Genomic DNA, 26,510 nt, shown 5'->3' with positions numbered 1-26,510 from the left:
CTCTCTCTCTCTCTCTCTCTCTCTCTCTCTCTCTACTTTCCTCTCCTCCTTTCTCCTCTCTTCTCCTCTCTCTTAACGATACCACACTGACATGATCTCGTCGGTGCCAAAATTCATACGCCCACGCGTTCCTTTCGTGGCCATCCTTTGCGCTACGTATATCCTTATCTTTCCTTCTTTCTTTCTTTCTTTCTTTCTTTCTTTACTTGCTTCTTTTCTTTTTCTATAAGTATATAGTATGGTATATATATATATATATGTACACACACACACACAAATATATACATATAGGCATATACTACTCAAGTTTGAAACGATCTTCGTGAAGCTCGTGTCTCTGACACACTTTCCTATCAACGGAACGACCCTTCGATCATTAGAGATAAAGAAAAAGGAACATGTTCCCTTTTCTATTCGCTCAAAACGAGGTTCCCTCCGATGTTTTCCTTTAATTAAGATCATAAACAAGCTCGACCTTCAACCCATATAATAGCAAGTTCTTTAGGAAACTACTGCCTATTCCTAAAGAACAGTGCTAATATATTATTGTCAATTTAGATAGTCTGAAAAAAAAAAAAAAGAAAAAAGTATATAACATTTAAGGGAAATGAATTAGCAAAAGATTAATATAGTTTCAACAAGATTTTTTTGAATTACCTTTGAAAGAAAATCTTAGCATCTTCTTATTTTGTTTCCGGTATTATCTCTCTGCGTTATAAGGAGAAACAATGATATATGATATAAAGAATATGTTGAGACAGTGTACACCATCATAAGAAATATAATAAATCCTCATAGTGATATGTATCACCATCACTATGACATAACCATTATACGTATTTAAGTATTTGTTACTCTGAAAGTAATATACTTTACTTCGTGCAACATTAATATCAGAGATAATAGTAGAGCACTCCCTGTCATGAGAATTCAGCTTAAAGAACAACGATAATAATAATGAAAATTAATATTTAGACTAATTATATTAAGACTAACGAATACTGATATTCCCTATTAATATTCAATAAAAAGATTTTATTTCTATATCGAACGAAATTGTTTCAATCATATAAAAATCAGTTAAACTGAATCATGTTACTCTACATAAACAGAAAAAAAAAAAAAAAAAAAAAAAACATTCATTAAGAATCAATGCTTTCTAACTTATTTAAATTCTTTCGGACTAACGTTTCATTAACTCGCTGAAACAGATATAGAAGAACAGAATCGGATAATTCCGATTATCCGAATTAATTGAATCTTCGAGCTAACCAGATAATCGATTTTCTCGGTCAATCGAATAATTATGTCCTTCATGCTCTTTCATTATTAACCTCTATTCTCATCCTTTATGAGCTATGTATTAAAGTTGAGAATGTTCGACGACTGATTTTACGAAAGAGATAAAAAGAGGGATAGAAGAAGAAATAGACATTGAAAGAAAAGAGTATGAAAGAGATCAACGTGGAACGTTTTTCATTCGCTGATCTTCCTTCCTTCACGGATTATAGTTGACTCCGATGAGATTAAGGAAAATCTAGACAGTGTCTCTTCATTTCCATTGCGCGGAAAATAAACGAAAACTGTCCACAAGCTACAGTGCTTTTCGAGGAAAAGCTAGAACTTTCAACGGAATTATAGCTATTTATTCAAGTTACCTTTTATAAACCAAGTCAAAAAAGACGAACATCCTTTTTACGAAAATCTTACTATATAATATCTGTTCTTCCGGAAAGATATGCAGATTCTTAAAACAAAAAAAAAATAGTAACTTTACTAGATTACTTTTCCTCTATTTTTTAAGTTTTTTTTTTTTTTGTTTTTTTTTTTTTTTTTTTTAGAGTACGCAATATTTACGTTTCGAGCTATATTTCTGTTCTGTTTACTTATATTCAAACATAGAAAATTATTGAAATACCAAATTGCGTACTATACATCGAATATTAAATATATTTCAATGTTTTGTTAAATCCGATCAGATAATTGTTAAATTGAAGATCGTTCGCATAACAAAAAACGAACGCATATAATTCCAAAGCTTTTAGTTAAAAAGAAATCAATTTTTGTTTCCGATAGAATGCGGATAATTCGAATTTGAAGAAGTTCCATGTCATCATCTTCGCACCTAACTTCCTATCTGTTGCTTCCACTTCGACGTTTACTCTGTAACAGGTCACCTAATGCGATATTCTACGACGTAGAAACTGAAAGACCATCACCTTTTATCCAAAGCACGCGCATGAACACATAGAAACAAACTTATCTACACAGTACACACACATATGATCCGGATTACCCTCGAAAATCTTAGTGCTGGTATACCTAAGTAACGTATCGTAGTAACCCGGTTACTTCGCCGCTCGATTTCGATTTCTATTTCACGACTCCATCTCTTTTCTTATTCCTTTTCCCCTCTGCTCTATACTTTCTCGAAGTACTTATCCACCCTCTCTCGTTTCACACCCTAGTCTGCTTATATACCTATATATGTATGTATGTATGTATGTATGAATATATATATATATATCTCTCTCTTTCTCTCTCTCTCTCTCTCTCTCTCTCTCCCTCTCTCTCTCTCTCTCTCTCTCTTTCTCTCGATCCAAGCTAAGGGTTCGACAACATCGAAAGAGTTTGAGAGGCTTCGTAGAAGCCTCTGCGAATTCTGTAAAACGACAGTCAGCTCGTGGCTGTTCGACGGCAACCGTGTTGTCTCTCTTTTTCCGTGTTCCTTTTTATGTCTCTCTTGTCAGTCACGATCAGGACATTCGAGCAGAAACGTCAGCGAGGAGGAAAACGTCCAACCGGAAAATGGCCGTGATCCATGGCACGTACATTACTCTCTCATTTATTGTCCCTCTCTTTCTATTTTACTTTTTCTATTCCTTTCAACGTATTTAATTCTAATTATCATTTTGTCGTTTATTCATTTTGCAAATATTGAAGATATTTTTCCATACGATACGTCGTAAACCCGTCGTACGACAAAAATTCATCTTATTAGTCAATTTTTTGATCTTTTCTCTCTCGTGTTCGACAGACCTTTTTCCATTTTGTACGTTTCTTTAAAGTTTCTTTATTTCCCCGCACTGCGGACAAATCCAATTTTCGCGAAAGATACGCCAAGGAGACTTCGAACGACAAACTCCCGATGAAAACAAAAATCAACGCAAAAGAGAAACGAACGATAAGAAGAGAAACTTTCATCGCTCTTCAACAGAATAAGAAAAAGGTCGAGGATCCAGTGAACTATTTTATATCTATAGACGGTGATCTCATGTTGGCGTTTGTTTTTGACGATTAGTTCGATCTCTTTTTAAGGCTACAAAGTTTTCTTTTTTCCTATATTATTCTCGACAATAACGATAAAAGGAAAAACGGAAAAAAATATGAAAAATTGTTATACACAAATATTTACTTTAAAATTCGCATTTTAAAATTTAATGAAAGCATTCGCTAAAATTCTATTAAAAACGTTCAATCCTTCGATTATTATTTCATCGAGTCGTTATTAATTAATAAAATTATAAAAATACAAACGAGATACACGTAATTATCAAATTCTACAGGAATCCTTCTCGTTATCGTTGCTATCTCGAACGTTCACGCACAGGATGATTCGACTATAGAAGTCGACAATCCCGACGACAACTGTACCACCGATAACATCGTTATTCTAAATGTATCAAGCGAGACTCAACGGGAGCAACTCGATGCTATGATGGACATATTGGTCGAAGATAGTACGAAAAATGGTACAAACGTATCTCACTTTTGGACTCCGTCAATTGCAAAGGATTGGGAAGATCAGGCACCGAAACTAAATTTCCCTAAAACGATCTCCGAAGAACGCTTCAAAATGGCCACTCTAAATCTTGACCAAGCGCCATTCGTTTTTGATTTTCTACGAAGCGTTCTCTATCTCATTCATCCTTACGACGTACCGATCGGTAAAGTATGACACATGCGAACATCATTCGAAAATATTTTTTATTTTGTATTTAACTTTAAAAATAATCGATATGCATTCGTATTTAATTAGATAAATAAACTACAAAACGAAAATATTTTTTATTAACATAAAAATACAAAATAAAAGAATTTAACACTTTCGTAAAAAGGAAAATAAATTTTTCAATTGTCATTAACCTAAAAAAAAATGCGTACGTATATATATATATATATATATACTGCATAAGATCGGAATGATAATGAAAAACTTTAACGTAGGAATTTTATATTCTGCGCTGTCTACTTTCTATCAAAAATCTCATCTCGAGATATTTCAATTTCAAATCTGGATCTTATCTAAGAGACAAAAAAAGAGAGACAAAAAAAGAGAGAGAAAGAGATAAAAAAAGATATTTTACCGTGGCTTTCCTCGATCGACGCTTTAATTCTCTCCCAATGTTCCATTACGGAAAACGTGTATAGTGCATGCATACAAATGACTCGATAAATAAATTCGAATGCAATCGTATCCCACTATTACGGTTCGTTTGCAATTATATATGCTCATACGTATTGCTTTAGCCGTTGCTTTAGAATGGAAGTATTATGAACATCGATCCTACGCGAAATATTTTGTCTATACTTTTATATCAATCAAGAATATAGATTACCCTTACATATCACGATCATAAAAAGTAATATTATATGTATATATATATATGTATGTATGTATGTATGTACGTACAAACATAGATAAAAAAATATTCTAAACATTTAAATTCTCTAAGTAATGTAAAATAAAATATTATCCTCGCATAAGTCAAACAACTTCTCTATCATCTACGAATTCTCTTTTAAATACTTGTATATACATATGTGCATATATATTTTCTTTCATCGACAAAAGAAAAATATTTCATATGCAAATGTTACAAATTGACTCAAACATGTCTATTATTATCATTATAGATTTATAGAGCTTAAAATAGTTCATGTCTTTCTTCTCAGGTCTATTGATAGAAGCGATAGAGAACCGTATTACTACTTCCAAATTAATATCTGAGGTAAGTAGATTCCTGTCCTATATGAAATATGACTCATCAAAGATATTGACGAGAACGTCATGAGTGAAGTAAAGAGAGAGAGAGAGAGAGAGAGAGAAAGGAGACTTAGAAATTCGCGTATCCTCGTCATTTCTAGAACGAAAAGCAATTTCGTCGATCGTCAACGTCAAGATGTATAAAGACTATTTCCTAATGTTACGTACTACGTTGATGATGATTTTAACGATGATTGCAGTCGATGCACATCGAGGCGATATTCTTAGCAACAGTCGGTGTCTGCTGCATCATGGCCTGCATAGTACCTGGCACAGAACTCTGGTTCGCTTGTCGTCCAATTAGAGAGGATTACAAACCCTGCCGGCATCCGGAGGTCCTCGCATTTCTTCTTGCAGCTTTTGTCTTCGTACTCGGGTACGTTGAAGGAACCATATTCATTTTAAAGATATCCTGGAAGAGGGAGAGAGAGAAAGAGAGAGAGAGTTCGTCATCCTTTATGGAAACGAATTTCTCTCGATCCCTTCTCTCTTACTCTATTCTCTCAGCAAATCTGCAATCAATGAAGAGGAATGGATTCAAATAAATTTCATCCATCTGCATCTATTCTATCCTTTACATTATCTCTCTTTCTCTCTCTTTTTCTCTCTTTGTATTTGCCTTCTTTATCTACATATATAGGACATAACTATAATTCTACGATTTATAAAAAGGATACTTATGTGTAATTTTATGCTATCTACTGAAACAAGGAACATCGATCAATATCTCTATCTATGGTTATATATCCCGAATCAATTTCGGGTCTGTTCCAACACGATAGGAGTATATCTCCACGTACGAAAGTTTTCGATTTAACCAAGTTTTCTCGCCGGGCATTCAATTTTTCTCTTACGAAAGGAAGTAAGTACTAGTAGAAGAGAAACATAGAGAGAAAAACGAAGAGAGGACCAAGGAAGGAAGGAGAAGCAATTTAGCTGTAGCAGACTCGAGCTAGTAGATAGGCTCTTAACGTTTCACCATCGAACGATACAACCTTCGATACAATTTCCACAGGTCGTGCATGGTCACCATGATGGTCTCCAACGAAGCCGCAAGAACTGGAATCGAGAAACTTCCCATGGTCGTGGAAACGGCATTGCAGGATCTCGATAACTATCATCAAGATACAACGACACAACTACGAAAATGTCTCACCAGAAGTCTCGATGTCGCAAATGAGGCCATACTCGCGGACTTGGACAGTGAGTAATATAAAAATAAACGAAACAACTTCTCAAATCTTATTCCCGATTGCTTTTCGAAAATCGAATGGACTTAAAGTATTTCAATGAACAAAATAAACATTAAGTTTAGAATTAAATGATTAAAATTAGTGACAATATTATATAAATCCAGAAGCAGGATTTTCCAATCTTGAATGGAAGACATACTCTAAGTCTTGTCCGGGTCCTACTTGGTTAAAATTAAATTTCACACGTATGCACGTAAAAGTATGCTACCTGCCTACTTATCACCTGTATTTAAAAAAAAAAAAAAAAAAGCTAAGCAATCACACAAGGAAAACATGAGAGAAGGAGAAATGAGAAATAATATATTAATTACTAAAAATCCTGAACTATATATTGATAATATATACTGACTGACTTATTTTAGAGTCTCCATGGTATGATTTTACAAGTCTCTTTGCTTTTTAGTAATAACTCTAATAGATTTTTTTTTCTTCCAAAAACAATGACTCTACTCGACGTTTTTCTTTTAAAAACAATGACTCCATTGAAACGTTTTTTTTATTAACACAATTTTTTATTAGCCAAATACTTAAGAATCAGTTATATAGAATCATTATTATTACACATCCAGTAATAATTATTATAGTCTGAAAAAAAAAACAATATCAATTGTGAAAGGAATCAGAAATTTTTCCTGATTAATTAAGATTAGACAAAAATGTATGAATTCGTTTAATATTAACCTACCCACTCGATTAACGCGAGGAAATATGTTGAAAATAAAAATAGAATGCATTATTGATTACTATGCACATATCCCATAAACATTATATAAAGATTAGGTATTTTATTAAATATTATTTGATAATGAGAATATATAATATTATAATAATATGTGAATATAAAACATCTAAACCATTTCATAATTAAACAAGAAGCAATCGAAATAATGTGCGAATTTCATATAATAAATCAGCAGTTACCTGTAAATATAAATCATCAGAAATATTTTATAATTAAATAAAAAGCAATCAAAATTAATATGCAAATTTTATGTAATGAAGAAACGACCTATGGATATGAGAAATTTATAATTTTACTACTTTTTGAAAATGAAACATATATTAAAATAAAATATATATACACGCACATACACATGAATACAGAAAAAGAACAACCAACGAAGAATCGAATCATATCTTGTCAATTTAAGTGATACTTTCTGAAACAGAAATCAACTCTATCTAGATCGAATATAAATTTCTTTAATATTTCAAATGAATAAAAAAAAAAAATAGTTGCAAACAATTCATCTTCCATTGCTTTTTATTTTTTTATAATTCCAATTCTTCATTCAAGTCTTCAATAATTAATTAAATCTCCACGTTATTATTTGGACTATTTGACTTTTTGTTAATTAGAAAATCTGAAAAACTTGAGAAACAAATCTATTTTACATAATGCATTCATAATCTTTATCAATTTATTTTTATGTCATATACTATGATAATATGACAAATCTTGAAATATTATTTTCAACACTTTCGTTAATACTCACTAATATATAAAGGGATATTTTTCAATATTAATTACATCACTTTAATATAAAAAGAAAAAATGCAGTGACTCAACTTTAATTAAAAAAGAAAAATTCAAAAACTCGACCATACTTTAAAATGAAAAATTCACTCTATTCTAAAAAAATTTAATGACTCGACTTTACTTTAAGAAAAAATTGCAAAAACTCTAATAATTAACTAACTGCAAAAACTTGACTCTAATCGCAAAGGTTCTAATTTCTCATGAACACGAGTGCGGAACATCGTAGCAAAAAGATGAAATGGTCCATCATCTCCATCCAGGATCAAACTGCTACTACTACACACTACTACGAGCATAAGTGTCAACGTGGTAAAAGGGCAAATGGAATTTTGATAAGACCACAAGCCATTAACGAAGGGTTCAGCATGCCGATCACCTTTAAAAAATGACTTGTTGATAGTTGCCCTCTTGAGCCACAGTTTGTGGGGGGCCTCTTCAGCATATAGTCTCCTTTTTGCTTCGTGCCCTAACCACTGCATTGTTTAAGAGACAATATACTGATTAATTTTAACAATAAGCTTATTTGTATGTACTTGCATACAAAGACCAATAGAAAATACATGGTAACTGCTATCGGATATGTAAAAGTCCACAGACTAATGAATATGATAAATAATAACCTCAAAATATTCAAAATATTATAAATATAGAATAAGATTAAATGTATATGTATATATATTAATATATATATATATATATATATATATATATATATATATATATATATATAATAAGTATATCTATACATATAATGTGTAAATGTATCTATATATTAAACATATAAATGCTATATATACTGAAAATTAATATAATATAAAATAGGATTAATAAACTAAAAATCTATAAATGATTAAATTTAATTTATAAAATACTATATATAATATAAATGAGAAACTAATATAAATGAAAAACTATATGAACCGGAATTAACAAAATCATAGTAGGTCTGAACAGGTCTTTAAAGTTGCTTAGATGAAAGAACTACGTAATACGTATTAGGGACGAACGTCGGTCGTGCCAAGATGAGTAATTCTTACATAAAGGAGGAGCAAGTTTTTCTCATTCTCATTCTCATTCTCATTCTCATTCTCATTCTCATTTTCTCTCTCTCTCTCTCTCTCTCTCTCTCTCTCTCTTCCTCTCTCACTTACTCTCACTCTCACTCTCACTCTCGCTCTTGATCTTTATTAAAGATCTCGATATATATACTTAAAAGAAATAAACTTTCGTTTGCGTACAAAGAGGTTAGGTTAATATCATTTCTAGCGAATGTAAAATTGATTGCGTGCGTATGTATATGTGTGCAGGAATTGTCGATATGCGTACATATTCGTAAGAGGAATATTTATATATGTGTATGTAAATATATATATATATATATATATATATATATATATGAAAACCATATGTAAGACAAAATTCAATCGAACACGACTAATTAATGAAAGATTATTAACTAGAGTATCGTTAATAGATGAGAAAAGTAACGACATCGCGATAATATAGGCAAGAAATTCTAAATAGAAAGCATTCCCAAGGAAACGCTAAGATGCCGATTTTATTTTCACGGATATCTTTTAAACGAAACGATGCCACGACTTGCGAACATTCATGCATAAAAATCGTGTTTACGGCAATCGATTGATATATAAATGAAGGATGTACGTTAGAAAAAATTTATTAATTACCTGTAAATTAACGGAGACGACGGAGTTTTACTGCAATCAGTACCACGAAATAATTTAAAATGGCGCAATCATCGGTAACAAGAAGGCTAAGTCGAATCTCGCGCATGCGCAAAACGCGCTATCTATTCAATGGCTGCATACGAAGTTTATAATTTTTCAATCTATTATATGGAAATAATGAAACATTAAAAATATGATATACGAACTTAAAAACTGTATAAACGAATACTTTGTTCTAAATTATAAATTTTTCCATAAATTTTTAGAATTACAATTTTTATCGATTTTAATGATCAAGGGCTTATCTAAAAGATAAAGACTATTTTTACACAAAATTTTCTTTTCAAATTTTCAATACATACTTTTACATAAAATTTCAATGCATACTGTGAAAATAATTTATTTTTAAACATGATTTATGGAAAAAAGAAATCTAAAAATATAATCTTATGTAGTAGTATAATCTTATCCTAAATGTCTAACTAAAATTACACAAAATTTATGACCATGAGAATTTATGGCGTAAATTCTTATAAACACATAAAAAGAGAACCCCATTAAGAAACAAAGAAAGGAGAACAAAAGAGATCCTATCTATTTATTTTTTTCTATTTGTCAGCATTTATTTTTAACTTGCTTGTACAAAGAGTGAAATTTTGTTCTCCCTTTCCCCTTTTCAAAACACGAAACAACGTGAAATTCTCGAAGGAAAGTATTTTCGGCTTTCTTTGTCTTTTTTCCTTTCTTTCTTTCTTAATTCTACTTCTTTAAAAGCTTCCTTTCTTCTAACCATCTTACCACGTTTCCGATTCTTCGAGTTTCGCCCTCCGAGAATCGTAAAATTTCTAGACGAGGCAAAAATGTACTACTATTCGGCTTTAAAAAAATCTATGTACATGTGTGTCTAGGAACAAGACAATTACGGTTAACGCTCGCTTAACGCTCTCTCTACTTTTTTATTTGTTTTATGCAAATGTAATACCAAATTGTGCGTAACTACACGCATACTAAACTAAGATACTATTTAAATGTTAAAGCAAAATATATTTATGTATAAAAGTAGTATCGTTAACTTTTAATGGAATATTTATTACAAAATGTTACATTATGAAAATTCAACTCTAGCACGTTTAATCGTACAATTACGGAATAAACCATAAAACGTAAATACAATCCTCGGCTAATTTCCAGTTTATTTTCCAAAAGTCATTCCATAGCTTCGATGAGATTGAATTTTTAATTTCGTTCGAACTTAGCTAGATCGTTTTCCAGTGGCTAATATTATACGTGGGGCGAAGTAAACGAGAGAGCAAACCCAAAACTACTTTTAATAGAGCTTTAATGGAATCACCTTAAGATCAGATCTTTCTCTAATAATTTTGTTGGAAATATAAGTAATTAAAAAAAAAAAAGAAAAAAAAAAGAAAAAAACTAATATATAGTGGAATAATTCATAGTGGAATAAAAGGTAAATAGAGACGCGTGTAAGGAGATTAACAGTAAGGATAATGCAATCCAAACTGCTAAGTCATAATCCGATACTCAAATCCAAGTCGATATACACCACTTTACTTGCATCGAAGGATTATCGGAGCATTGTAGGTACGAACTCTATCGTCTAATGAACGTCCATCGAGAGCAGAAACGCATAGACGTCTAATGAAAGCTATCGACAGTCTGTAATCGTCGTGTAATGGGCCCATCGACGGGTACGTTAACAACCCTTCGCAAATTGCGATCGTTAGCATAATGCAGCCGCCGACATTACCTACGGCGTTTGCCACAAAGCCCTATGCAGCAATGCTGTCATCGACTTTCGATTTTCCATCTCCCGGAGATAGACATATCAAGATTCTCATACTTGAGTATACGTATACAACATTTACTATGTAGATATGTAGTACACAACTGTCTATACCTTATCTATGTCTTATACCTCAATGGTAATGATAAAAATTCTTCATAAACAGCCTTCTTTCAATTTTTATATCCTTTGTTAGACCTTTCTTATTAGCTATTTCGACGTAAATAAAATAACAAGTAAGAAATTTATGTCAAGGAAAGAAAATTGAAATGTTTTTTATACGTACAATTTTTCATCCCAAGTTTGTTGGTAACAATGTAACCATAGAAATATATGGTATTAATTAATGACCAATGAATGAAAGATTCTCTCGAAATATCGAACCGTTACCTAGAAGGACGACCAACGACCGAGAATTCCTATCAGATGGAGATAACCAGTAATGGTTATGAGAAGACATAAATTATCAGGTCCACTAGGGATGAGAGATATAAGATTTATGATTGTTCCTATGCTACGTTATATCGGTTATTCGAGTCCTTTTCTCGAGAGAATCAAATATTGTTTTTTAAATATGTCTCTTGTCAATAAAAGAAATTGCCAGTAGTAAAATCTATGATAAATTGGACTGACGAAAGAATATTATCGGTATAAGTTCTTCTCGTTCTTATTGTTACAGACGTGGAAGAACTGCTTGGGAAACCAGTGCAAGCAGAACTCTCTGTCGAAACGGGTCTTGATGTAGCATTAGATGCTCTCATGGATCTAGCAAATGGTAATAGAATTATAAAAATAATAATAATAATAATAATAATAATAATAATAATAATAATAATAATACGTATGTTTTTCTAATGAGAAAAAGGTATTATCCACTTTTCGCATAAAATACAAAATTCTTCCGTATTTTCTCATAATTTATAAATATCCCTCTCGTAAATCTATGCAGGTACCTACAATCTTCAAAAATTTTTTAGAGACTTTTAAAACGTCTTTTCATTCAAAAAGAAATGCCAATTATTCTCGAAGAATAATTGGCATTAGCTAAAGTGTTCATAGTACACACACACACACACACACACACATATATATATATATATATATATATATATATGTATATATACATACTAGTATATTCGTTCAACAAAGTCGAAAGACACAGCGGCACCAAAGTGTTTGCATATTCATAGTTCTACGATATACACATGTACGTATATACGCCCGACGAAACACATATATTAATTTATACGACGAATGCTCTCATATACGGAGAAACGACTATGTCATTCGCTTATTGCTTCACGCATCAAGGAAAACCCTTTCGGAATCGGAATTATTCGCCGAATATTAATAATCCTATACGTGTGTATATATATATGTATGTATATATGTATGTATGTATATATACATGTCTGTATGTATGTATATATGTATGTATATTTTATTTAGGAAAATTCATCAGACCTTTTACGAAATCTTTTATTTTCGGTGTTCCTCGAAGATCAAAGCAAAATAGATATTGCGATCTCGTTTGGCATTAACGAGATGTAAATAACAGCCTCTAACTGTAAATCGATTATTATTAATCTCCAACTCTCAAACTATGCATACATCTGTACTATCTATATACGTTACACGGCTATATCTTCAATTATAGCATATCCCGAACACTGATACGAATGGTATCGATGCTAATTCCTAATGAATGATTTATCTCTATAACTCCGAACAGGAAACCCTTTAAACGTCATTACTGTACTAGTTTGAAACCCAAGCGTAGCTTTAATTTCAGCGTAGCTGACCATGTGCATACCAATGCAAGAAACTTCTATCGTACGCGAAGTAGACTTATTGTTAGTTGGACACGATGCACCTTAATTTTCGTGTATAATTAAATCGTAACAATTATAAGTCATTAGTATAATATATATGAGAAATTAGTATAACATATATATTCACTTCACTATTTTGTTGTATGACTATCAAAATTAAAGAACCTTTCTTTTTTTCAGTAGTCTGTATTCGCGAAAATAAAATGAAAATTTTTTACTCTATAATAAATTTTCATAACTAACGTAATTAATCGAACGAAATTAAATTACGACGTACCGTTTATTTTTTTGTAATTTAACTTTAATAATAAATTTAATATAAATTAATTGTAATTATATTTAAATTTCTTAAAAATATTTTATTGTTGAAGTTTCATAGTTCCATAAAATGTCTCTGTGATTTCTGAACATATTAATTTTGCTACGATGTTTTAATTACTCGAAATAAATACATAAATTCAGCAGTCTTTCCAAGGAGCGTTTAACCAAAGTCGGATATCTGTATGTATGTACGTTTCATGAACGCGTTTCAAGGAGAAAATGTAAACGACAGGTCGTGTAAGAGACACACGTTTTGCCACAACGCGGTTGGTTAAGGCGCTACGAGCGTGTGCAGCAGGTCTTGAAGAGAACTCCAGACCGTTAAGTGACCTCCTCAACCTAGAGTGTCACTTAGTCACTGCACCGAGTTACTAACTGTATACTAACTAAATTATAACGTGCTACCAGAACTACGCTTTCCTTTAGACCGCTACGTTTAAAGTCTTGCGTACTTGAGCACGTGCCTACATGCGTATGTATGCATATACGTACATATCTATTTATGTATATATGAGATTTTATACTTCGAATTATAGAGTCCAAACTCGTTCGATTTTACTTACTTACCTAAGCCATCAAAAAAATTGCAACGCAATATCGCAATTAGCGAGGATGCAAATTTTCACGAAATTTTATCTCAAGAATTTAAGATCAAGGGTAAGAGATAATAATTAGACTCTCAGCGTCTTACCACTGCACTTTTTAATTATGATAATAATATTTTCGATAATGATAACACCGTAGACTTTACAAACATTTCCTTGGATAGATATAACTCGGGTCGATAATAACTATGGAAAATTTCTTTTTTCATTAGATCAATTTTCATAATAATTTAATACTTTCAAAGACCCTTGATGATCCTATTGACGTATCCATTCTTGATACAGCTCTAAGTATTATTACAATAAGAAAATTCGAATAAAAAAGAGGAAAAAGTTTTCAAGAAAAATAAGCCAAATTGCGCGTTAAAGTAAAACGAATCGTTCGATTATCCATGAAATCAATGGTATTCTAGTAGTTACGTAGTTCGATTAATTCGATGAATTCGACTTACCTCTCTCTTTTTATCGACCATGTTGCCAAAGACATTATACTCCACCATCGGAAAAGAGAAAGAACGAAGCAATGTTTACGTCAGTGGTCCATCTAATAGAGATTGGATTCGATGTTTCAGCTAGTCAAGAACTATCGAGCAGAGCAGAATCATTACTGAAGGAAGGAGAAAGAGCACGCGACCTCGGGACCCAATTGAATCGAGAGACCGACGTGATACGACGCGATTTAGAAAGTGCCGTTAAAGCGTGCTCGGTTCAGGATCGTCCTCTCTGCTCCGTCATCGACCCTTCTGGCTTACGTCTCACGCTGCGCATGGAACAAGTAAATAAACTTTATCAAGAGCAGCCACCTTCTCGTTTCACCTTTACCCTTCCTTTTTTTACCGATATAAACGTAGAGATTGAAATTTTAGCACTGGCTTTAGTTCCCTTATTCTCGTCGCATGTGAAAACTCGATAATGAAAAAAACTTTCGTATTGTTACAAAAAACAAAATCGATTTAACTGGTACAGGTATCTTGCTGCATACATATTAATAGTTCAAAGTCGAAAGGCTGCACTGTGGGAACGTGTAAAGAGTTCTTTTATTCGTTCGTTAATTTAATAAAAATATATTAAATTATATGTTTTCTCTAAACTTAATGAATATTCTATTGTCTTGCAAATAAGTATTATAACAAAAATTCTCGTCCTTGTTAAGGGTTAATTTAATAAATTATAAAGTTATAATTGAATAAAGTATATTCCTTCCGAACGAAGTAAAAGCGAACTACGAGATATACGTTCAACAAGTTTGTTAATTTCGAGAGATAAGTTTTCCTACAAGAAATTAGTAACAAAGAACATAAATAATGTTGTCTTTTGAATTTATTAACGAACTCGCTTATTTGACAATTATTTTTTACTCGTTATAATTACAATCTTTTCCACTTCTTTATTCTCGCTCTCTCTCTCTCTCTCTCTCTTTTTCTCTCTCCATATATATATATATATATATATATATATCTTCCTTCTATTTGTATCAACGAAACGAGAAAAGAGAGAGTTGCATTCCTGAGAAAATCGAATTGAGAATCAGGAAGGCTGAAAGGCAACGTCCGAAATGGATAAAGGCTTTATCCGCAGTTGGTAACGCGGACTAGGTAGGGACAATAGGATAAACGCTTAACTACGTGGGACAGGCAAGACTAGAACGGCCAAAACTTTTCAACAGCCCTAGCAGCTCCTTTTCAGCCTTTTTTTTTTACGAATATTACTATTCCACTATGCACGAAAATAAGCACGCTCATTACGATCCTCCTCATTTCTTTTTTCTTTTTTTTCGTCGACCGAACGCATTCACCTTATTTTATTCGAACCCAAAAGAAAATGATAATGGCCTAAAATCGAGCCCACGATGCTTATCCTCGAAACGAGAGATCCTCTATCAGAGATATTCCATATAAAGGAAAATGTAACATCATATATTGCGGTGAAAAATATTCTGCACGCGTCATACTGTGATTCTGCTTTTCGTTAAAAATTATTATCTTATTGCTCTCCTCTTAATTTGTCCTATTTTATTCCCGAAATGGAATGTAGAAGCTTATCGAGAGAAAAAGAGACAGAAAAGAAGGGATTTTGACGGTCTCATTCTTTAAGCTGGAAAAGAAGAAAAGAGGATTGTGTCTTTGTCAAAATGCCGTAAGTGTATCGACCATTTTAAAGTAGTAATTCGAAAATGGAGTCGGAAGGGAGTAATGCGTATTGGTTTCGATAGGAAAAATATTAATGATTTAAGGATTTTCTCATGATTTTTCTAATATTAAATATTGTAGACAAAAAAATATATAATTTTTATACATAATTGTCAATTTTTTATACATTTCCCATTAATCTTGTGAATTTTTCAGCTTCTAAGGGATGATCGTATTCTACGTTTACGTGGTAGCAGCAGAGAGAATCTCACGGAGGTTGGACGTCAAGCACGCGGAGAGTACCTCTACGTGCCTCATTACATCGCCAGAAGTACCTTGGATGCGAGAAATCGTAGGTAGAATGATAAAGTCATTTGGTTGACAAGAATTCAACGTAAGTGAAGGGATCCATTAACTTCTCAATATAATACTCGTTGTTTTCCTTTCACGACGATATACCAATACAGAATACAATGGAACACGTTTATCATTTTGCCAAAGATAAAGCGAAAAATTAACGCGAGTAACTGCCATGAAATCGAAATATTTTATATAAATTAACTGTTTCGAACAGTAAAATAATTAAAGAGAATAATTAAATATGGTGAATAATTAAATATGAATACATTCATGTATTATTTGAAATATCATTAGTCATGTAATAGATAAATTTTTGAAAATCTACGATATATATTATTTACATTATGAATCTCAAAACGTGTTACGTTGGCATTATGTATTCCTATTACGTGTGCTCGAAACTAAAATTATTTTCTAATATACTTTGGAATAAAAATATTGATACGATTTCCATGAATCAATGGAAAAATAAAACGCTTTAAGTGAATGGTCATCAAAAAAGATTATAAAAACGGATCACCGAGCAATTACATGAAATTTTACTGTAGAACGGTAAATCGAAAGAAAAGAGACGATATTTCAAACGCTTATAGAATTTTACGAGCCGTTTCAGCTTTCCCATGCTCTTCCTTCTTTCAGAACGTATTATTCTATTTTTATTATATACTTACTGACGATAAAGGAAGAAAACGGATAAAAACTTGACCACCAACTTTTGTATTATATCTTTTAGAATTGTAATACCTATCATTAATTTTTCGACAATACGATATTACACAAAATAATCGAAACCACTTAAATTATTAGAAGGACAAAAACTTTGTCGAATTTCCATCAATCTTCGATTCCTAACAAAAACTACATTTCCTTTTGCAATTCTACTCCCTTTCGAATACCTGAAACGGTTAGTTGACTTATTGCTTAGAAACAATGACTATGGTATAAAAAAAAAAGGAAAAGATAAAAAAGAAAATAAATGACATGACTACGTGAAAGTATCGTAAAGCACATTTGCTGCGATTAAAGCATAACGAATATCGGTAAATCTTGACTTCAGCTCCCTTATTCTTCGTTCTTTGGCGCAACATCTCACATATTTCACAGTCTTACTAAAAAGTAAATAGGAAAAAATCTCGTATAAAGAAGGAATCAAGAACTTTTTTTCACTCTAAAAAGTCAATTTTGATAGATCTTTTTTAATGTAGACATTACGCTCGAACTTTTTCTCAGCTAATAAGTAATATCATTTCGAGTTCTCCCTAAAATGTCGAATAATCTGAAAATAAAAATAAATCGTATCATCGTTTTCCGATTGGATTTTTCGTTGAAAAGAAAGAAAATAAAGAAAGAAGAAACTCGATTGGATCATCGAATACGTATAAATGAAGATATCTTCGGTAAAAAATTACCGAACTTAAGATTCCTACAAATGGTATCAAGCATTTTCCTGGAAGAAAAAAAAAGAAAATAATAAAAACCAAAATAAAAAAGAACGCTTTCGCTATTCCGCTTTCAAGAGGAAGCGTCAGCGTTTCTCCCCATACAATAATGGGAATAAAACCATGAAGAAGGAAAAGAAGAAAAAGAAAAAGAAGAAGACGTACTAAAAAAGAAAAGAAAAAGAGATAGAGAGAGAGAGAGAGAGAGAGAGAGAGAGACAAAGACGACGAGAAGGAGATATCCACCCTCAATACACAAACGAAACGTGGTAAATGCCCGAAGCAAACAGCGTCTCGTTTCTCGCGAAGATCGTATACGGTTGAACTCCCCCATGGTGGCATCCGTTCAAACTTCGCCGATGGGGATCGGTGATTGATGCCGTGGAAGGACAATGTTGACGGTTGCTGGTGTCTCACTGTGTCGTGGACCTGTACATCGACTGACTCTTCTTTCGGTTCTTTCCGTGGTATCATCCAATCTGGATTCAACGACCTCTTCTTTCTGCCTTTCTTTCTCACTTTCTATCTTTCTCTCTCTTTCTTTCTCTCTCATTCTTTCTCTTCTACTTAAACCATGAGCAATAGAGAGGTGACGGTGACACCCCACCGTCTAATGCGAAATCCATATCGTGTTCTATTAACCCTAAAGATAAAGATGATGGGTAACAAAAACAAGAAAAAAAATAAAGAAGAAGAAAAGGCTTTCGAGATATTCGAGATCGAGCGTCCATTACTTTCTCGGTATAGAAAGTACGCCAAGCTCGAGGATCTCGAGCTTCGTTCGAAGAGAACAATGACACTCGCGGAACGGCGTAATTCGTCGTTTATTATTCACCTTCTGTGCTTGATCGTCTTAATAAATCTACGAAGCTTCGAGAAAATTACCGACTAAAGGCCGCTTCTCCTTATTGAGACTGTGAAATACGGTTGAAGTAAAGAACGCATGACCAGTCACGTTATTTTTATTGCTCTTCCCTTAATACAATGGCATTTCACCTTTCTCAATTTCTTTTCGTCCCTTTTCAAGCACGATGAATGGATCCCAGAAATAATGAGCTATGATCGTAAAGTTTGTGAGTATTTTTAATTGAGGAAACGTAATCGCTGACACATTGAAAAATTCAATATTGGCTCTGTTGAAAAATTAATGATATTTGTTTATTTTAATTTCCAACGTGAAATTAAAGAGAATAAAAGGAAATTAATAAGTAACGGGAGGAAAAAAGTTATCATAATTCAGGAGTAAAAGGGAAAATTTCTATGATATTTTGTCGGCAGAGATTCGCCGTGAGATCAGCGGTGCACGTGCCAGGATTTTCCAAAAAACACGGAATATGGAAGCTAGTAGCACGGAACTTTCGAAACAGCTCAAATCTGCAAGGAGTATCGCGGATTATGCGATACCCTACGTCATCGCATTCGAACAGATTAGGTGGCTCGTTGGTCTCGGTACGTAACGGTACATATTCTGTTAAATTTCCCTGCAAATTTTTATCCTTGTAACGATATCACGACTCAGTCGCATAAAATACTACCTACTTTCCTCCTTGCATTTCCCTTATAAAAGAGATTTACCATTTTTCCGTGCAAAGTATATCATGTGGTTGTACCTACCACAAGGTACAAAGTTGAAGCCGTTTTAGCAATAAAAAGAAAGAAAAAGTTCTACCTTTATTCCTTCAAAATAACATTTAAATTTCACAATAACCGCTTATCACGGCTCATTTTTCTTTTACCATTACCAACGTCGTAGATATTTTTATGAAAGTCCCTAAGAATCGTACGTCTAAGACGACAAATCGAAGCAACATTATGACGAATAAACCAATTTCAAAGTTTCTCCGTTGAATCGAACAAGCTAAATCCTTCATTCCTCAGAAATAAGTTTTGTCACCCTCGAAGCACCCTTCAGAATATACGCCACTATACACTGATTTATCCCACACTTAAGAGCGCCCACGTGAACCTTGGCAACTGTTAAAGTTACCGACGTACTTCTGACTCCGGCAGGATTCAATTTCATTCTGTACCATGGTCTACTTTTCTATTTTCTCGATCTTTCACTCGTTCAACTTCTCCATCTACTACTTCCAAACTATCAAAAACGCGAAGAGAAAAGAATACGAGTTACAATAACAATAACAATAACAATAACAACGGTAAAACAGAGCCTATATTACTTATTCGTCCAAGAGACAAGAAACGAAAGGACATCATTGTTTAGCGTTAAAAAAAAAAAGATTAATTTTCTTTGTTCTCTTAAGTAGAAAATGTTTAATTATAATTCTTTAGAACAAATTTATTTTCTCAAAGAGAATTCGCACGTCCTATTTTATGAAAAGCACACGTCTTTTCTCGATGGAAATGAACGTGAATCTCATGTAAAAAACAAATCATTCCTCCGGATGCAACGTCAAACGTTTTCGCGATAAAACATTGCGTAGGAGGCGAATGTCCGATATCGAACACAGAAAATAATAACCGTCCTTCGATTTTGTCGGACAGGTACTTTTCTCTGCATTTTACCCGTCTGGCTATTATTACTCGGAGCTCTTCGTTGCCATTGTGGATCGTCCGAGGGTAAAGTGCGACCGACCCTCTTGTGGTAAGTATAGAAATAAAATTTTTCGGAAACATCAACTCAAAGTTATTACTTCTGTTAAATTCCTAAGTTCAATAAAAAAAAAAATCTTTCGAACGAAAGGTCCTAATCCCATCCATAAAATGGAAAATTTCCCAAGAGACATAAATAAAAATGATTGATTCATTAATAAAACAATTAGATCTAAATAAACCGATTAACGATATATTAAAGAAAAAAAGAAAAGATTATAACAAAAAAGTTTTATAACAATATTAAATTCCCTTAACAATACTTTGCATTATCTTAATTATTGGAAAATAGATTGTTAAGAGTACTTTCTATCGGATTTCAGTACTGTGTTTACGAGCTCCTTCATTTCGATCGCTTTATGGGCGATATTCGTAGCAGGATTAGCGTTATCTGGTCACATGGAGATGTTACTCTGCCGACCACTTTACGATCCTGAATATCGTACGTTAGAGGCCGTTTTGGAAACCCGAACCTTCCTCGGAAGAAGATTGAGCGTGTCTTTGAAGGATATGTTCGAGTGAGTTACATGATCTTAATGAAACGAAATACGATCTACTTTCTAAAGAGAAAAATTCTTATATAGAAATAAATATTAAATATTCCGTTGTTCTACAGAAAGTGTGAAAAGAACGAAGCAGCGTATCCTGCGTTTCGACTTGATCGTACGATGCAATTAGAGCAACTTACAGAACACTGGATGTGGACTGGTTTGTCTAGGGCAAAGTCAAAATTAAAAGTCGACTTAAAGGGTCTCAAGATATTAACACCTGGCTTGCAACAACGACTTCAGAATCTTCTATATGCCTGTGGACCAAATCTTACGGAACATAGAATTATGGTACGCTAAATTTGTTAATTTCTTAATCGTTGTTTTTCAAGAGAAAACAACGAATAAAGCTAAAACTTACGTACGAAATTGAACAATCGATTAAACGAATCTACTGAAATAATATACGTTTACGTTGTAACAGATACAAGGGCCAATTTTAAGCAAGGATCTAAATGCTTTGTCCGATCAACTGGATAGTATAGCCCGTCAACTTAGCGATAGAAGCGTCGCCCGAGATTTGCAAATTATCGGCTCTAATATGAGAGATCTTACGTCGCGAAGAGTGAAGCCACTGATGAAACTGCAAGATAATCTGGTTTATCAAATAGCCATATTGGAATTACAACTGCTACCACTTCTACGACAAGTCAATCAATCCATTTCGCATTTAAAAACAATTCAATATTATATTGATAATCAGGGAGATAAAATTGCCCAATTGGTAAATAAGTAATCTTTACTTATTTCCTATTTTCTTAATCGAAACAATATTTTCTGTTTGTTTTCAGAAAGGAAAAGCATTTACAAATCGATTAAATAATTATTTAGATCAATGGAGAACTCACGTAATATCGGAAATGAATAACGGAGTTTCAAAGTGTCAGCCATTATGGGAAATATTAAAAGGAATGAGGCTTCTTTTGTGCAATCATATTTTAGGCCCTTTAGTACGTCACGATAATGAATGTCAAAAATACGAAATATTTTATATCTTCTTCGTACGAAGGTTCTTTACTGTTCTTTATTCTTTCTTTTTTTTTTTTTTTGTTTTTTTTTTCAGGACGGATTCTGGTTTGCCACGTTGATAAGTGCGCTTATTATGATTGTCAGTACACCAATTGCTCATATTTTGTCTTTGGTATATCGAAGACCATCATTTTCAAAGAAGGATACGTCTTTATTATCGATGAGATCGTTAGTTTTACTTCGTTTTATATACTGTCATCCAGAAGTTGTTTTTATGCACAGCCAACTCATCTGCTTTTTGTCGTTTCATGAAAACATCGATTGTTTTATCCCCTACTTCCCTTGCTTCATTCGATCCCTCCAAACCTAGCATACATTATACGAGCGACCAAGTACATAGTATTGGACTGCGGCTTTTGATCGATCTCGACCACCCAATACCACTGAACAAATTAAACAAATTCAAGTAGTTCAAGCTTGTCGAGTATGCTTTGATAGCATTTACTATTGAATAATTTTAACGCATCCGACAAAGAAATCATCCGCAGTGTTACTCATCGATTTGAAAATATTAATAACAATCGAAGATTAACATCTCATTTCGTTACTATGTACTGTAATTAAATTTGTTTGTAAAACATGCTTAAAAAAAATCCGCTAATCAAAGACAAAACATTTTAAAGGTTACACATTATTTTTATACATTACAACTTACTTTTTATCCAGAGAAAGTCCAGAAACTGTGGTGATAGACCGCGAGACATGGCAAAGTCCAGAGTAAGTATCTAATTACAATCGAAATTTTATACGCAACATTAATCGTGATTTAAAATCTTTCAGAACGACGCAAGAAGGATGGTGACGAGCGCAGAAGGAAATTCAATTTTTTAAAAATAAGGATACAATTGCTTCGATTTTAAAAATGCTGCTGACATTAGATAATATTTATTTATATATTCCTGAACCCGACAAATAAATAATAGTCGGGTGATAAAAATGAGACGTTGTTGTGGTGTAAATGTGTAAAGCGATACTTATGAAGGATTGTTTCATTTTTTTTTGAAAACATTGATTCGACCATTTTCACGATCGAAAAAGAAATATTTAATACGATAATGATTTCTCCTAGACGAACGTGATTAATGTTTCTCCTTTTCCCTTAATTCCATTCTAATCCGCTTTCCACTTTCCACCACAATCGAACTCACTTTTTCTACGGAACGTAATCAGGACCTTAAACCATCGATACGAAAGAAGCTGCGCCTGCCTGTCCTATCGAATTATTGGCAATGCAATGATACGTCCCAACGTGTTCTTTAGTCAACCGTGGCAGTTGGAGCCAAGACGTTCTCGTCAAAGATTTCGAATCTTGATCACTTTGTACAGTGATGACGTGGTCCTCACCTTTAAACCCAAGTCATAAAAATAAGAAAAAAAAAATATCTACTTCTGATATCTGATGAATTTCTTTTCTTCTTTATCTTGTAAAGTACCCGTATCTTTCGAACAAATAAAAATCATGATTATCGCTTACCTGTTAGTTTGAGAACCTGCTTTCCATCAGGAGAATGAAACTCCCAGAAAATATCAGGTACTGGAAAACCTTTAGTCTCGCAAGCAAGGAGAACACGTTGGCCAACACTCGAGACGACATGTTCCGAGTAGGAAACGATCCATGGTCGAGTTTGGCAAGGACCAAGATGCTGTAATTTCAAAGACAAATGATTCTTAAGCTTCATCGCTTCCTCATGAAGAGCGCATGGTGTTTCATAAGTCACTTCGTCGCTACCGCACGCTGGTGTCTGCTCCATGCAGATACAGATCGCTTCAGCTTCGTCCTAAATCAAAAGAAAATATCGTATGTAATACAACGTTCAAAGGGAATCGATGAAAAATCAAAGACCATACGATAAGAAACTAACAAAAGCTTTTCTCTCTCATTGTATTCAATCTACTTAATTATTTGATTGCGCGAGATCTCTTATATTATATCGAATTATATCCGATCTGCTTGATTATTTGATTGCACGTGATACTACATTCGACGCCCACGAAACGCAACAAGACGAGATTACTTTCACTCGCGAGAATGGATCAGATAAGTTCGTTGAATTAACGTTAACGTAGGTAGACAACTTGCATTAATATCGCAGGTTTATTGTGCAATATCGTGATAGTTTTCCGGCTTTAGATTTCAAGAAAATTACAAAATTATAATCGCATCGTATAATTATCGTACAAATTATCAAAGAAATTATGAGAAACAGGCGATGCAAATGAAAGCTATACCTCTTCCTGAAGATCGGAACGTAATTGGCAAAAATAATTCCTCGCACAGAGGCCATCCTTACGGCTGTTAGCGTTAAGTTCCGGGATACTCGAATTCCAACAGGGCTCTCCGCCAAGACGAGCGCATATACCAGCTTTGCAGCATCCGCAAGGATCCGATACGGAGCCCAAGAGACACTTTGACGAATTTTCCGGGCATCTATATGTGCATATAAATACGCTATAGAAAAAATCCTTTTTTTACTATGACACTGTCAGACTAATTCGAATTATTTATTTTTTAACGATATTCTTGTATACTTCATCATCATCAAAAAAAAAAAAAAGAAAGAAAAAGAAAAAGAAAAAAGAATCATGCAGAAGAACAGGATCACAAATATTTAATATCAAAGATAAATAAATACAAATTCGATATTTGTGAAATTTAACTTCTTATTTTAATTCTTATAATAATTTAATTAACGCTAATACTGCTGCAAAGTAACAATATGCGGATACTTTTATACGATTTTAACATCAAATATATCGTTTAATATTTTCAAAAATATACCTACGTATGCATACATATATTACATAGATACCTGTACTCCCCGCACTCTATGCAACCCGGTAATTTTGTATCTTTCAATTCGTGCGACTTTGAATCTTTCACCAACGCTCCAAATAGTAAAGGACTTAAGTCGAAAGTAACCGAAGCGCAAACTTCTTGATGCGAAGGTAACGTCGCAAGGAGTAACAAGAAACAAAAGAAAGAAGACGAAGATGACAATGGAAACGCTCCGTTGCGCGTCATTTCGACGACTGATGCATGATCATGATAGCGCGTCACCTCGTTAAGATGAAAGTAGAGGGAGGCGCGAAGTTCCTCTCGCAGTTGACGCAATTAAATGACAAAATAATTGTGTCAAACGATACGAATCTTTAAATATTTTTAACCTCTGACATTATTTTCTTTTATAGAATTTTAATCATACATTAAAATAAAAATTAATAATGTACGAATCTTCTTATTTTAATAGAAACTACAACATCGGAATTTGAATTATTATTCCAATATTCCTTGTCATTGTCCATAATCGAAATTTCTATGTCAGGAATAATAGCTTGCTTGAAGATATACTAGAATCGTTCTTGTGACGTTTACAATTAATCCATTATTCCAAAACTGGCACTTTGTCTTCTAATTACAGTATACCCTGTGTATCGATCAAGTTGTTGCAAGGAAACAATAGAAAAGTACCTGGGTGATAAATAATTTAATTCTTAATCATCGAAGTTTAGAAAATTGCCGGACATTTATGATTTACAAAGCATTTTACAAAGGTATATTGGGATATACCTGGCATGACCCAGCAGCTGTTGTTTAAAAAGAAATCTCAATACAAATGATTTATTGTATTGATATTTATACAATGTACCTATATAAACTTTAATAAAGGAATAATTTCTAAGTAATAAACTGTTATTTTAATGTGTAAGTGTTCTATTGTTGTCCAAGCGAAAGTAATATCAACAAATATATTAAGAAATATTACGAAAAATTAAGGTCTTACGATTACTATAGGATTTAGAAAGTTCAATAAAAGCAAAAAAATGGCTTACGAAAACTAATATTCGAAAGTTGTATATTATTTTTTCAATTATGACTATATATTTTCTTGAAAGTTGTTTTCCGAGTTGTTTTTCGAGTTATTTTTCAAGTTGTTTTTCGAGATATTTTTCAACCCAAGTTTCTCTTTGTAACATTCACATTCCTACGATTATCCGCATTCCATAACATTGTTTCACGTTTTCACGACACTCTTTTCCCTGACGTGTTTGTATGGCAATATATCTTAATTTATATGATAAATAATATCTTATATTATATATCATATAAGAAATAGATGCTCTCGATCGAAATAGAATTGATTACGTGCTAATATGGAATAAGAATAACGTAAGAAAGCAACACGTTAGATATTTTGACCAAAGAAAGCGAATTGTTTCGCTTTTGGGAAATCCTCTTACATCTGTCAAAATTGTATATTTTTTATGATGACGATAATATTATTGCTTGTAAAATTAAATTCA

At 32.9% G+C, this 26,510-nt stretch overlaps 3 protein-coding genes across 18 annotated transcripts in view; 1 reads left to right on the top strand and 2 right to left on the bottom strand.

Moving 5' to 3' along the window:
• LOC124950128 (trace amine-associated receptor 9) overlaps positions 1-14,671 on the bottom strand; it is a 74,153-nt gene extending 59,482 nt beyond the window's left edge. For 7 of the 15 annotated variants that reach the window (XM_047496405.1, XM_047496418.1, XM_047496402.1 and 4 more), the window contains exons 1-4: positions 5,216-6,462; positions 658-708; positions 303-563; positions 1-223 (exon numbers count right to left, since the gene is read on the bottom strand). The exon at positions 1-223 is cut by the window's left edge. The gene's annotated coding sequence lies outside the window, so the exon portion shown is untranslated. Of the gene's footprint in view, positions 224-302; positions 564-657; positions 709-5,215; positions 6,514-9,528; positions 9,585-14,542 lie in introns of those variants that run through there. The other 8 variants (XM_047496412.1, XM_047496410.1, XM_047496406.1 and 5 more) reach the window with 6 other exon arrangements.
• Positions 2,684-23,681, top strand: LOC124950123 (prominin-1-A). Of its 2 annotated transcripts, XM_047496392.1 has the most exons (18): positions 3,110-3,229; positions 3,567-3,947; positions 4,957-5,012; positions 5,248-5,423; positions 6,063-6,250; positions 12,012-12,107; positions 14,663-14,865; positions 16,125-16,226; positions 16,436-16,571; positions 19,297-19,467; positions 20,524-20,623; positions 20,955-21,149; positions 21,248-21,470; positions 21,604-21,903; positions 21,971-22,129; positions 22,243-22,376; positions 22,875-22,925; positions 22,989-23,681. In XM_047496392.1, the coding sequence occupies exons 2-18, from the start codon at positions 3,716-3,718 to the stop codon at positions 23,008-23,010; spliced, it is 2,544 nt and encodes an 847-aa protein (XP_047352348.1). In that variant the 5' UTR covers positions 3,110-3,229; positions 3,567-3,715; the 3' UTR covers positions 23,011-23,681. The 2 variants fall into 2 exon arrangements, with proteins under 2 accessions (XP_047352347.1, XP_047352348.1); XM_047496391.1 differs by lacking the exons at positions 3,110-3,229; positions 16,125-16,226 and adding an exon at positions 2,684-2,824.
• On the bottom strand, positions 23,078-25,254 carry LOC124950132 (insulin-like growth factor-binding protein-related protein 1). Its single transcript, XM_047496428.1, has 4 exons — positions 25,019-25,254; positions 24,438-24,636; positions 23,683-23,986; positions 23,078-23,552 (listed from the first exon to the last, which is right to left on the bottom strand). The coding sequence occupies exons 1-4, from the start codon at positions 25,228-25,230 to the stop codon at positions 23,383-23,385; spliced, it is 885 nt and encodes a 294-aa protein (XP_047352384.1). The 5' UTR covers positions 25,231-25,254; the 3' UTR covers positions 23,078-23,382.
• Positions 25,255-26,510: the final 1,256 nt, after the last annotated feature.

Source organism: Vespa velutina, chromosome 6 (assembly GCF_912470025.1).
Source record: "Vespa velutina chromosome 6, iVesVel2.1, whole genome shotgun sequence".
Taxonomy (NCBI): Eukaryota; Metazoa; Arthropoda; class Insecta; order Hymenoptera; family Vespidae; genus Vespa; species Vespa velutina.
This window is presented reverse-complemented; position numbering and strand designations above follow the sequence as displayed.

Bases quoted from the DNA above. Each gene is read 5' to 3' on its own strand.
- LOC124950123 (XM_047496391.1), top strand. The intron at 12,108-14,662 runs GTAATAGAATTA...TCGATGTTTCAG, and splicing joins TCTCATGGATCTAGCAAATG to CTAGTCAAGAACTATCGAGC. The intron at 14,866-16,435 runs GTAAATAAACTT...TGAATTTTTCAG, and splicing joins TCACGCTGCGCATGGAACAA to CTTCTAAGGGATGATCGTAT.
- LOC124950132 (XM_047496428.1), bottom strand. From the start codon at position 25,230: ATGACGCGCAACGGAGCGTTTCCATTGTCATCTTCGTCTTCTTTCTTT. The intron at 24,637-25,018 runs GTATCTATGTAA...ATGCACATATAG, and splicing joins ATAGAGTGCGGGGAGTACAG to ATGCCCGGAAAATTCGTCAA. The intron at 23,987-24,437 runs GTATAGCTTTCA...CTTTTGATTTAG, and splicing joins GTTCCGATCTTCAGGAAGAG to GACGAAGCTGAAGCGATCTG.